At 48.1% G+C, this 12,798-nt stretch overlaps 2 protein-coding genes across 6 annotated transcripts in view; one reads left to right on the top strand and one right to left on the bottom strand.

Moving 5' to 3' along the window:
- Window positions 1-12,096, bottom strand: part of Oseg2 (intraflagellar transport protein Oseg2) — a 74,236-nt gene extending 62,140 nt beyond the window's left edge. Inside the window, exons 1-2 of the mRNA XM_084588445.1 lie at window positions 11,954-12,096; window positions 1,693-1,836 (exon numbers count right to left, since the gene is read on the bottom strand). Of these exons, the coding sequence (XP_084444571.1) occupies window positions 1,693-1,836; window positions 11,954-11,992 (183 nt within the window). The 5' untranslated portion in view covers window positions 11,993-12,096. The remainder of the gene's footprint in view (window positions 1-1,692; window positions 1,837-11,953) is intronic.
- Window positions 12,097-12,289: 193 nt separating this feature from the next.
- The window catches only part of LOC146202888 (FIGNL1-interacting regulator of recombination and mitosis-like), a 45,772-nt gene continuing 45,263 nt past the window's right edge, over window positions 12,290-12,798 (top strand). For all 5 annotated transcript variants that reach the window (XR_014703797.1, XM_084588444.1, XM_084588442.1 and 2 more), the window contains exons 1-2: window positions 12,290-12,511; window positions 12,651-12,690. Coding sequence is in view for 4 of the 5 variants with exons in the window: in XM_084588444.1 (XP_084444570.1) it covers window positions 12,461-12,511; window positions 12,651-12,690 (91 nt within the window). In the remaining variant the exon portion in view is untranslated. The remainder of the gene's footprint in view (window positions 12,512-12,650; window positions 12,691-12,798) is intronic.

The following is a 12,798-nucleotide window of genomic DNA, read 5'->3' as shown; positions in this document are numbered from 1 at the left end:
TCACATAAGCAGCCGTGTTCTGCTATGGTATGGATTCTATGTGGCATCGCATATGGAGTTTAAAGACCCAAAGTGACTCAGGCTATGAAAGACGCCGCAGTGGAGGGTTCCAGAATCTTCGACCACCTGGGATTCTTTAACGTGCACAGACATCGCACAGTGAAAAGATGTCTTGCGCTCCGTCTCCGTCAAAACGTACCCGCCGCGGCCGGCATTCGATTCTGCATCCTCGGACCAGCGGTCAAGCGTTCTAACCACTTAGCCACAGCGGTGAGGCAAGAGCTGTGTTCTGCCAGCTGGCTTCTGACAGCTACACTTCCGGTACTTATCCTGAGGGGAAGCCGTACCGGGGATAACAAGTGATGCAAGAGGATTAAAGTCATCATAGACGCATAAAAATACTGCTCTCTAACCGGGTCAAGGTATATTCTAATTTCCGTGTGACGTCTTGAAAGCACCTTTCAATTCAAGCACCGAATCGCTCTCAGAAATCAACTCTAAGTGCAAAAACTAAATAGACTCAAGTTTCAGCCGCAAACTACGAGGTAAATATGCCTGGTCAATTAATGTGCCTCGTTCTGGCCAAGTGCTGCAGTTTTAAATGGAGATGCAGCGTAGTGAATTTAGTGTTGGAAAAAAAAAAAAAAAAAAAACGCTTTTGACGCAACTGAGACAGGCCAAACCGGTGAAGTACGATAGATCGAAATTAAGCGCTTGTGGTTGTTGCATTTTGAAGATTTTTCCACGATCTGTTCTCCAAAAAGTTTTTCGAGCCCGCCGCATAGGTTGGCGCGGCGTGCTCGAAAAATGCTCTGGAGCATTGCGTTACTCGCCGAGGTAAGTGGCTCGGTGGGGAACACATCTACTGGGCAGAAGGTCTCTGTGACATTCCTGGCCACGCTGCCCACGCAAAGATGCCCGTGGGCTGTTTGAGATGGGTGAACACTGAAGAGCCGCAGGTGGCTTAAATCACCTTAGCCCTTCACTATGACACTTGGTAGTCTGTATATATGAGGTGGGGGCAAGCTGAAGAGCCTCAGGCGGCCTAAATCAGTCCGGATCCCTCCGATACGACGCCTAATAGTCTGTGTGAGGTGCGAACACGCTGGAGAACCCCAGGAGGCCTAAATCAATCAGGTGCCCTTCACTACGGCGCTGATAGTTTGTATGAGGCGGGTTCACGCTGAAGATCCTCAGTTGACCTAAATCAGTCCGGATTACGGTGCCTGATAGTCTGTATGAGGTGGGTGCATCCTGAAGAGCATCAGGCGGCATAATTCAGTCCGAAGCCCTCCACTACGGCACCTGATAGTCTGTGGAGGTAGGTGCACGCTGAACCAAAGAGCCTCGGGTTATCTGAACAAGTCCGGAGCCCTCTACTACGGTGTCTGATCGTCTGCAGTGCTGGACAGAAATATAAACATCCGCTCATTAAAAATATACCAACGCTATTTTCTTAGTCAACGTGTGTGTAACAAAAACATTAGGATTATGAACACATTTCCGCAGCGTTCTCGGCGTTAATTCATAGGATGCATGTTGTACGAGATACGAGCGCTTTCCCATTCGGTGTCACAAACGGGGTCTTAGATTCCTTGAAGCTCAACAACCACTGCATCGGGTTCGCTGAATAGCCATGCACGTCTCGAGTGCATGCAGTGGGGAGGAGCGGGAAGCTGTGCCTGTACATACCTTTGAGTCAATCGGCTTGGTGGAGAACTTGTCGCGGCGCTCCCCCATCTCGTCGAAAAGCAGCACCACCCTGTCTGCCGTGCAGGCGGCCAGCTTGATGTTGTTAGGCGACCAGGCCATGGCCACCACCTTGGCCGCCCCATCCTGAACAAATTTCGCCAGGTTAATCGCTCCCCGAGCCTTCGCTCCATACAGCCAAGAGTACCACTATACAGTTTCATTTGAAGGCGATTACTTCAACATTAGCCTACTCGAACTAAAATGCTTCAACACAGTTTATTCCAGCAAGAACATTAAACAAAAGTACACGTGCTTGGCTAACCGTTTGGTACTCTCGTACTGACCACGTTATATTTATTGCAGGTAAAGTGACCCATGAAAAAAAAAAAAAACACACACACACACACACAAAAAAACGTAAGTTCTGTTCAGCCGAAACGAAAGCGGTAGCTTCCAAATCACGTTAGAGTGCACCTCGAATTTTGCAGCTGCTTTGCCATGCCGCTGCGCGAGCACGTGGAAAGAAAACTAGAGTCATGCGCATCGGGCAGACAACATTGTTTCGACGACAAGACGACAGCGTCGTCCTTTCCTACGGTGTTCACATTCGCCAACCTAGATGAGGGCCAGGGTAAAACATGTTACAAAAGCGTCTGTCCAGACAGAGTACCACACTCACTACAGCATGGTTGCACACTGAAATCTCCAGGACGAAGAACCGCCTCATTGATACGGACGATAATTGGGTCAATGCGGCACCCCTCAAGCGTGGCCCGCATGGAGCGTTTTTTGCACGCGAAAACGCGTCGCACGCCCGACGCCCGCGCCGGCGTCGACGATTTCACTCCCGCATGGTCAGCAGCCGAGCGGCGTTTTTTTTGCCGCCCAGTTGCGCGACGCACGCGCCCCCATCCGGCCGTGCGCAGAAGGTCGCGAACATCTTGTTTTCCCTGTCGCCGCAAGCTTTAAGTTGTGGTTTCCTCTCTTTCTTCTGGGTCAGGTGTGACAAGAAAACAGGCAAGGCATCACTTCCAACAGCTATGGATCTAAATGCAGAAGCCATAGCACAAGGGAGGTATCAGAGGTCCACTGGCAAGGCTAGCAGCTCATAAACAACCTCCGAGCTCAGCGTAAACACTCGTGGCCCCAGCGGACGGCCCACCTTCACCGAACTGTAACCTAAAAACCTAAAAAAAAAAGGAAATGCACGGTGCCCGATGCCCGGACCTTGCTGTCGTCGCCTCGTGCGCCCCGCGACTACGAAGGACTACATTGCTGCTCGGCCGTTTCGGCTGAGAAACCCGAAACCCTCGGTATGGGCCTAGTGCGCTGGTATGGAGGCGCCACTGCTCCGGAACAAGTAGCGCCACCTCCCGCCGGCGCACCCATATGTGGTATGTCTGCTCGTCGAAGAGAGGCGGCGGAGTGAACGCGAAGTCTACTCTTCTCGGCAGAAACCTTGTGAGAGGAAAACTTTTGTCGGTCATTTCCTGCCTCGTGTCACACGCGTACATAACAGACACATGTACCATGTGTGCGTGTTGAAAAATAAACCAAAAACAAAGCGAAGAAAGCCGCTACCCATTCATGCCGTCTGGGAGAAGGCCGCCGGCGCTTTGGGCGCAGCGCATCGTCGGCGCGCGAGCGCTTCTGCTGGCGGCTCTACGGTTTTTTTTTTTTTCTTTGAAGTAGGAATTCGGAACCCTAACAATATGGCACTTTGAAAGTAAAGACATAAATAAAACAAAAACTAAGTCAGTGTGCAATGCGCAGCACTGGCTTTTCTCCTCGGTGGCAGTGTATGCGGAAACGGCATGCTAGACCCCCCAGAAGCGACAGCCGAGAGCTGGGCTCCGTTGGTCAATAGAAAGGCTCTTAAAAAAAAAAAAAAATCATCACGTCTTCCCCAGGACGGGACGAGCAGGCTGTATATGGAGATGTACCCTAAGGCGTCGGGCCTTGCCTGCACCACGTGCTTTTTCGGCGCTCGGCAGTTCTACCGTAGTTTTTATTTTCTACTCAATGCGTCGAAATAAGTGGTGACGGATCAGTGCGCGGAAAAACAGCCATAGCTGAGCAAGCTCCACAGCGCGTGCTGTTCGGGGGATTTCGCGGGATCGGGAATGTTGAGACTTGATTTAAGAATAACTGCTTGGTGCGCGGTCAGAAACTGTACGAAGCCAGCACGTGCGTGGAGTGCGCGGGGAACTTCACAGTGCAGAAGGGCCCTTGGATATCTTCAGAAAATGCGCCCAACGAAATGAAAACCGCCTTCTACGACGTCAGCTTGGAGGTAAGTTTTATTCGGCCCTTTCGGCGTCTCTTCACCACATATGTAATTCATTTTTTTTTTGTATGTAGTTGTTGGCAAACCCACGCAATATCACGGATGCCAGTTGCATCTGCAAGGCCGGGTGCCACTGTTAACGATGCGACACATCGCTCTCGTATGATTTCCAAGGAAACCGCAAAAAAAAACTTGATTTTCGATTGCCTCCCGACGGTTTTTTTTTTTTATAACTATTATGACACCCATAAACACAACAGCAAATCGAGCTGTTAGTTTAAAAGGACGTTTTCTCTTTGCGGGGAGCCATGGACGTGTGTCAAGTCAGCAAGCGCGCACTCCTGCAATGTGCTTCGCTCTCCATGTCGTGCTTCTACGTCTTTTACGTCAGGCTAGGCTTCCCAAAAGCGAGCACCGAAAACAGCTGGAAACTATCATTAGGAAGTCGTTAGAAAAAAAAAAAAAAAAGCTCTCGTTGGGCAGGAAGGCTCCGCGCTCTCTACAACACAGGTTATGTCCGAAGACCTACCAGCGCTGGTTGTAGTTGTTACAACTTTTAGAGCTCGAGTTGGGTCCAGAAGTAAAAAAAAAAAAAAGACCCTTTTTTGTGTGTGTTTTTCGCGTGTTGCGCGCTCGATACAAACAAGCGATCGCTCGTGCGAACACTAGCTCGTGCATGCTTGAAAGAAACCTAGCGTCAAGTATGTACAAAAAAAAAAAAGAAAAGAAAAGTGGGAAATGCGCAGCCGAAACGAAAAGCAATGGGTGCGATATGAGATTCGAAATGACTAAGTAAGTACAGGCCCTTGTTTTAGTCGCTGTTTATTTTTTATTCTTACGGGGAACCAAAAAGAAATCGGAACACAGCGTCGGCGCTACCCACGGTTGCGGATCCAGACAGCCGCCTTTTACAGCGGCGCCTCCCAGACGGCGCCACATGTTCGGCCAAAGCTGCAGCGCACCAGGCCCATACCCTCGGCGCCGTCGGAGCGCCAAACCCCCGTCGTTCTTTCCGCTCTCGCGAGCTTCTCTCTCTCGGCCGGCGTGGGCGTGGCTCCAACCGGAATCACGTGGCGGCTGCTCCGGCTCTCATTGGCCCTCTGCCGCTGCCGACTTCCGGCGTCGGCGCGTCGTCGGCGTAAAGCGTGACCCGCATGGAGCGTTTTTCGGGCGATTCGCCGGCGTCGACGGCAGCGGAGCGTTTTTTTGCCGCCGGAGAGGACGATTTTGCCAAATCGTCGGGATCTGGCTGAACAGATAAAAACGCCGGCGACGCGCCGACGCCGGAAGTCGGCAGCGGGAGAGGGCCAATGAGAGCCGGAGCAGCCGTCACGTGATTCCGGTTGGAGCCACGCCCACGCCGGCCGAGAGAGAGAAGCTCGCCAGAGCGGAAAGAACGACGGGGGTTTGGCGCTCCGACGGCGCCGAGGGTTTCGGGTTTCTCGGCCAAAACGGCCGAGCAGCAATGTAGTCTTTCGGAGTCGCGGGGGCGCACGAGGCGACGACAGCAAGGTCCGGGCATCGGGCACCGTGCATTTCCTTTTTTTTTTTTTTAGGTTTTTAGGTTAGAGTTCGGTAAAGGTGGGCCGTCCGCTGGGGCCACGAGTGTTTACGCTGAGCTCGGAGGTTGTGTATGAGCTGCTAGCCTTGCCAGCGAACCTCTGATACCTCCCTTGTGCTATGGCTTCTGCATTTAGATCCATAGCTGTTGGAAGGGATGCCTGTGTCTGTTTTCTTGACGCACCTGACCCAGAAGAAAGAGAGGAAACCACAACTTGAAGCTTGCGGAGACAGGGAAAACAAGATGTTCGCGACCTTCTACGCACGGCCGGATGGGGGCGCGTGCGTCGCGCAACTGGGCGGCAAAAAAAACGCCGCTCGGCTGCTGACCATGCGGGAGTGAAATCGCCGGCGTGGGCGTCGGGCGTGCGACGCGTTTTCGCGTGCAAAAAACGCTCCATGCGGGCCACGCTTTAAGATCCCGACGATTTGGCAAAATCCTCCTCTCCGGCGGCAAAAAAAACGCTCCGCTGCCGTCGACGCCGGCGAATCGCCCGGAAAAACGCTCCATGCGGGTCACGCTTAACACTTCTGCGCATACCGTAAAAGGCAATGAAACGAAAATTTCAAAACAATGACCCCGGCCTTTGCTATATTTTCTGTCGGTAACCTCATTCCCTGTTACTCGAAAAGTGGGGACGGTACTGGGAAATAAGACGTGCTCCCAGCAGTTTCAAGGAAGCCGGCTAGTAATTTTTCAAAATAGCCTTTTTGAAGTACGACGACAGCTTTTGCGGCACAACTGCACCAGCGTTGACGGAGATCAGAAAACAGCGAAATAATGTTAACAAGTAAGCTGGCTAGCTAATTTCTGATAATTAACTTTTAAAACGTTACAGTCAGGTACCTAGTTCCGACCAATGATTTGTAGCTGCCCATTAATAACATCCATATCAGTTTTTACAATCTAAAAAGCAAGATTACCCGCGCCGCTGTGGTTCTACAAGTTTTTGTTACCTCGCCCCAAAAGACTCGCACTTTCGAAAAACCCACGCTCTAAGCGCTACCCCAGGCACCGTCAATATATGGCCCAACCATTGGCCCAACTACCCCGTCATCTTTTCAGTTCCGCCTGCGCCACGCGGCTGCTACTGTAGTGCTGCTGCGCCTTTGATTGACGGCGCTGGTGCGGTCGACTTTCTGCGCTCAAGAACCGTTTTCTCCTCCTCCCCGCATCTACTGTAGGCACTGTTGCTTCGCATCGCCTGTAGCATCACACTGCTTATCGGCGGTTGTAGGGTGCCTCGCTACGAGGCTCCATCTCTCGTCTGAAACGACAAGCGCTTGCCCTGAAGCATGGCCTCCGAGATCACCTCCGCGCGCACACGCGCGCGAGGGTGATCTCGGAGGCCATGCCTGAAGGTACGGCAGCGGCACGGCGACTGTTCGCCTGCTGGGGGAGAAGCGCGCGGCGGCGAACCGGCAATCCGACCAGAGACATGTGCGCAGGCGTGCGGCGCTCCGATTGGTCCAGCTGCAGACAACTCTTGGCGGTTCACTGACTGGCCGTCCGTTCGAAAGACGAGCGTCGGCCCTCTGTTGTTATGACCCGATACATAGCGAAATACGGGTTTAGATAGCTAAAATATGTGCTGCCATTAAGACGGAAAAAGAAAGGTATTATATGAAAGAAAACGACCAATAGAAAACGTAATAAAACAATGAGGAAATTGGCGGCGCCTGAAACAAGATAAAACTCGAAATTCAATAAAACACCCAATATAGGGGGAAATATAGTGATGATGTAAAAAAAAAAAAAGAAGAACGGCAACATAAAAATTAAATATAATAAAGTTGAGCCCCAAAGTATCGAGCGTGCATATTTCCTGATATCGGCTGTATGATGTCGAACATGGAGAGTATCCCTGTGAAAATTCTGTGAAAAAAAAAAATGAAAAAATAAGGGAAAGTCGCATTGTATACCAAACTACAATTTCGTTCCCGTTCAATATTTCGAATTGGGTGCCACGGCCCTGCAAGTGGCGCTTCTCCTAGTGGCGCGTTCTGATCACACTGCACGCGTGGAGACGAACTGACCGCGCAGCTTCGATAACCTGTTGGTAGCGCAAGCGCTGTTAAAATGTGTGACGAGGTGAACTTGAGGTGGGCGTGGGGGTTTTCTCAGCCACAGCACTGCCATGCTGTCTCTTTTCTTTTTCTTTTGCCAGAGACATCACGTAGCGTCTTACGCAGCCGAAGCCCGAAGACGTTGATCAAATAAATATTACTTTAATTAGAGATTTTTCTACTCATAGAATAGGCAGTGTATAGTTCAAGAACCCCCGGTGGTCGAAATTTCCGGAGCCCTCCACTACGGCGTTTCTCATAATCTTGGTCGCTTTGGGACGTTAAACCCCACAAACCAAAATGATGCCCCGCCGGGGTGGTGCAGTGGTAAAACGCCCGACTACTGTGCCGGAGTTCCCGGGTTCGAACCCGACCCCGGCGGCTGCGTTTCGATGGAGGCGAAACGAAGCGGCGTCCGCTGTGCGATGTCAGCGCACGTTAAAGATCCCCAGATGGTCGAAATTACTCCGTAGCCCTCCACCACGACTCCCCTTTCTCTCTTTCCACCTTCACTCCCACCTTCATCCCTTCCCTTACGGCGCGGTTCAGGTGTCCACATAGCAAGTGTGACAGATACTGCGCCTTTCCCTCGCTGTGAACCAATTATTATTATTAACCAAAACAGCGCCCGCAGCGGCTTCGATGACACGACGCCAGTGGGCGCGCAACATCGTCGCTGCAAGTGCATCACTAGCCTGGGCGTAATGCATACTTGCTTGTAGGTTAGGGATAAGCTTGCCGTTTTTTCCGATATGGTTATCGATATGGCGAACCATTTCTCTATCTACTTCAATATATCCAGATTTGAGCGCATTTACAGAAGCATTTGCGAGAGAAATGTGAAGCTGCACCCTCCCCCCCAATGAAAAATACGCAAAAGAGGGGCCAAGCATATGGTGACCCTAAAACCTAAAAATAAATAAAACCTCCGAGCAAAGGAATATCGCCTATAGAGAGTACGATGAGCGCCTTGTTGATACAATATAGCATCCTGCTCTTTTGCGATTTTTTTATTAATCTTACTTTTAGCCCACGAATTTACCTTAATTACTTCACGAATTATCTCTCTCTATACATACATACATACATACATACATACATACATACATACATACATACATACATACATACATACATACATACACACATACATACATACATACATACATACATACATACATACATACATACATACATACATACATACATATGCACGCAACCAATAAAGCGTCTGTAAAAGAACGGTTTTAACAAACGAGTATCAAGGAATCATCATGGGTTGCCTTGAAATAGAATTCCTTGATATTCGTCTGCAAAAACCGTTCTTTTACAGACGTTTTATTGATGATATTTTTTATAATCTGGCAGCACTGCGAGGAACAACTCCTTGCGTTTATTGCCGATTTCAATAATTTTCATCCACCAATCTCTTCCACGCACTCGTACTCGGCTACAACTATTAGTTTTCTTGATGTGACAGTGTTGCTTAACGGCGAAAAACTAACTATTTGCCTTTATAGGAAACCTGCTGACTGCCAACAGAGTCTTCACTTTAACAGCAGCCATGTAAAGCATTGCAAAACCAGTATTTCATACGGTCAGGCCGTCCGCTTTAAAATGATATGTTCCGAACCATCTGGCTTCTACGGGAATTGCAAAGGACTTGGACGCACTTAACTAAACAAAACAATCCCGCAAAGTTAATTGACGCCGTGAAACGTGCCGACGCACTTGACCACGAGTCGTTACTTTGTTCAGTTCAACAATTACAATCATGTCTCGAAACAGCAAACTAACTTGGTTTTAACCTACTCAGCCATATTGTGCGCATATTCTATAAGGAGACTTCACAACATTCTGATCCAAAGCGACCGCTTAAAAGAGATCTTCCGGGAACCACCACGAGCCCTATTGAGACGTGCTAAAAATTTGCGTTATATTTTAACTCCTGCCTGAAGGGTGCATATTGTATACTGATGAATCACATACTGCAGAACGAGGAGTTACTTCTGTGTATAGTCCCTCTTATCCGCATCTGAACTCTCACGTGACATATATACTGCGGATACGTGCACCCCTCTGCTTCAAGCCATTTACAATGCCATTTATTTCCTTCCACCCGTTCCTACATTAAATGCAGTACATCTTTACACCGACTCTCTCACTGCCCTTAAACAGCTTAAGGCCGTTTGACGCACATTCCAGATAACTCAGTCCATTCATCTGCTCTGTGCAAAGTATCCATGTCATGTGCGCATACACTAAATTCGCGGCCCTGCTCGCGATCCCCATAACATTCAAGCGGATGCTATGACGCACATTAACACATCAGGCGACCCACCACCTTCCCCTCTTCCCCCATAACCGTTCCTGTCTCACGTTTTCGATTCACAAGTTCTGCGCCAGCGAACACGCGCTCTCACTCCTCCGTGTTCGCAACCTCTCCCCCGAGGAGGAGGTATATCTGTGCGCCGGATTCGGGAAGGGCGGCTCTGAAACCATCTGTACGTCATCGGTGGAGTAAAAACGATCTGCAGTGACTGACAGGTGCACCTTCACTGTGATGCTGTACCTGAGATTTGTGATGTGGTTTGGTTTGGTTTGTAGGGTTTAACGTCCCAAAGCGACTCAGGCTGTGAGAGACGCCGTAGTGGAGGACTCCGGAGATTTCGACCACCTGGGGTTCTTTGTGCGTCACTTGTTGTGGTCATGCCTAGTAACGGCTCCGGTTAGAAAACGGATGCTCATGAAGGTGGGCCAGCGTTGGAACCGCGAATGTGATTATGAGAAGTGGGCAATGGACAACCAGTACACAGCGTACCTCTGCGACTACCTCAGTGAAACTGGACTTTACTCCTTCTTTTAACTTTCTATCTCCTGCATTCCATTCCCCCTCTCTCAACTTATGCCTTATGGCAAACTTCTCGAAAAAAAATAAAAAAAGGAGCTCCAAATACTGCATAAAAATTCGAGGTAACTTCACCTAGTGACACTGCCAATGTAATTTACCTACTTGAATGTTCCACCTGCCAGCTCCAGTATATAGAGCAAAGTGAGACGTCTTTTAGATAACATTTTAACAATCACAAGGCATACAGTGCAAGCCTACCCAACCTACCACTGTCCAAGCATCTAAGCATTCAAGGTCATTTATTTGATCAATTAAATATCACTATATTGAAATCCGGTTTTCTATCGTACACTACGGCTATGAAGTCAGAGAATCATTTTTAATTCACAAGTTTAAGGCTGTGTCGTCAGGTATTAACCAAAGCATAGGAAAGTTAGGCCGTCTATCTAAATAAAACTATTTCCAGGGAGATGAGTGGCATCCTTATTACTCCGTTCTCTCTCTGTTTCTTCTTTTCATTGTCCGCAGTTTAGCCACGTGCCTTGGTATGCTTACTGTTTCGATGATTGTGATACACATTTGCGCGCGCGTGGGCTCCGCAGGATTCTCGATAATGTCGCGCCACTACCTGTTGTTTTCCTGTAATTTTAAACCAGTTGTAATCTGGATCATGACCTATATGTGTGACTGCATGAGTGTTAGCTATTTTAGTTTTGGTTTATTATTAGATGGTCACCGTCATCAGTACTCTTACTAATAAGAGGTACGGACACTGCCTGTAACCTATAGTGCCTTCCGACGAAGGCCGGTATATATATATATATATATATATATATATATATATATATATATATATATATATATATATATATATATATATATATATATATATATATATATTGATGTGTTTACTATACCTTTTGTAAATCATGCCTCATTTGTGCCTTTTCTGTTATATGTGTTATTCGGTTTGTAAATTTACATACACAATATGCATAGCATATATATTACGCGAAGCGTATACATACAGCCCATTCGACTAGAAAGCCATCGCCGTTGCCGTAACATAAATCGAGAAAAACGGTGTTGGAGAAAATACTGATGATTTAGCATCCAATTTAGTATCAATTTGTGTCGCAGCCGTAATTATGGAGCGCAGGCATTTCGTTTCCAGCATCAATCTTCAAGTTGGAGGCTAGTTTTCCATATGGATTTAAACCGACTACATATGCACCTCTGACAAGTGTGTCCACTGACAAATGGGATACTGAGCCTCCCTTCCTCCAAAACCAACAAAAAATATACAAATATATTCGCGGAATGAAAAGCATCTGCCAGTTTTTATAACCAGCTGGCTAATTTTAAGCCAAGTAACACGACTGTTGTCGCACTTTTCAGTACAAAATTTGCCGTATGCCCGCGACTGCAAAACCGTACGACGGCGCTAAAAAACTCTCGCCTGTCTAGCCACTGATTTCGAAGAAACGTGTACTCACTTGCGGGTGCATGAGTGTTTTCAAGTATTTTATCTGCATGACGGAAATTGCTGGCCACTCTCAGATATCACTAACGATATTTCTCGCCACACGCATCAAAGCTAATCAGAGCAGCGGCAAGAATTTGCCCGCCGCTTACACAGGAATTGTTGACGGTTCGTTTCTATGGTAACGTCAACATTTTTCACCATCATGCTGGAATTATTTTTACAATAAAAATATTTTTGCATTATGTTTATAAATAGCAAAAACTTAATAAAAAGTGTTAATTTACATTGAGTGCTAAACAAAAACAAAGCCAATTGTACGGCGGGAAACAATTTCGCACTTAACAATGTGTTGTGCACGGATTCTGGCGGGACGCTTGTTTCCAGATTCGCGCCCATGCAATTTCGAAGCCAGCTCGTTTTTAAACGAAATTAACAGTCTGATCACCGTGTTCTTATATTCTGTTTGAAGCGGTAGCGCCGTTCGCTTTGCGCCGATTGTATTGTGTCATCAAGAAATATGCCGGGGGACAACGAAGATCAGCTGACCGAACACCTGTCTGCTTTGATCGTATCCTTGTGCATTTGTAATTTTTCTGTGCTTTAAGGTTCACTACTGTAGTATATCTCCGTCGAAGTTAAGTGTACAGGACTTCTCAGCTATCACCACATCCTTGCTTCTCATTTTCACCGCCTTAGCTGTATTGCAGGCGAGCGCAGAAAACGGATCCGAAGACCAATCATATGTAGGTGAGCACCTGTGCAGTCCAGCACGTCTACGTCTTGAGAAGTGTATAGTGGTGACTGCTTCTTATTTTTTTTTTTTTTGAGGGGGGGGGGGGGGGGGAAGACAACCGC

This window comes from Amblyomma maculatum, chromosome 1, assembly GCF_055883805.1.
Source record: "Amblyomma maculatum isolate TAMU_Amacu chromosome 1, ASM5588380v1, whole genome shotgun sequence".
NCBI classification, from domain to species: Eukaryota; Metazoa; Arthropoda; class Arachnida; order Ixodida; family Ixodidae; genus Amblyomma; species Amblyomma maculatum.
This window is presented reverse-complemented; position numbering and strand designations above follow the sequence as displayed.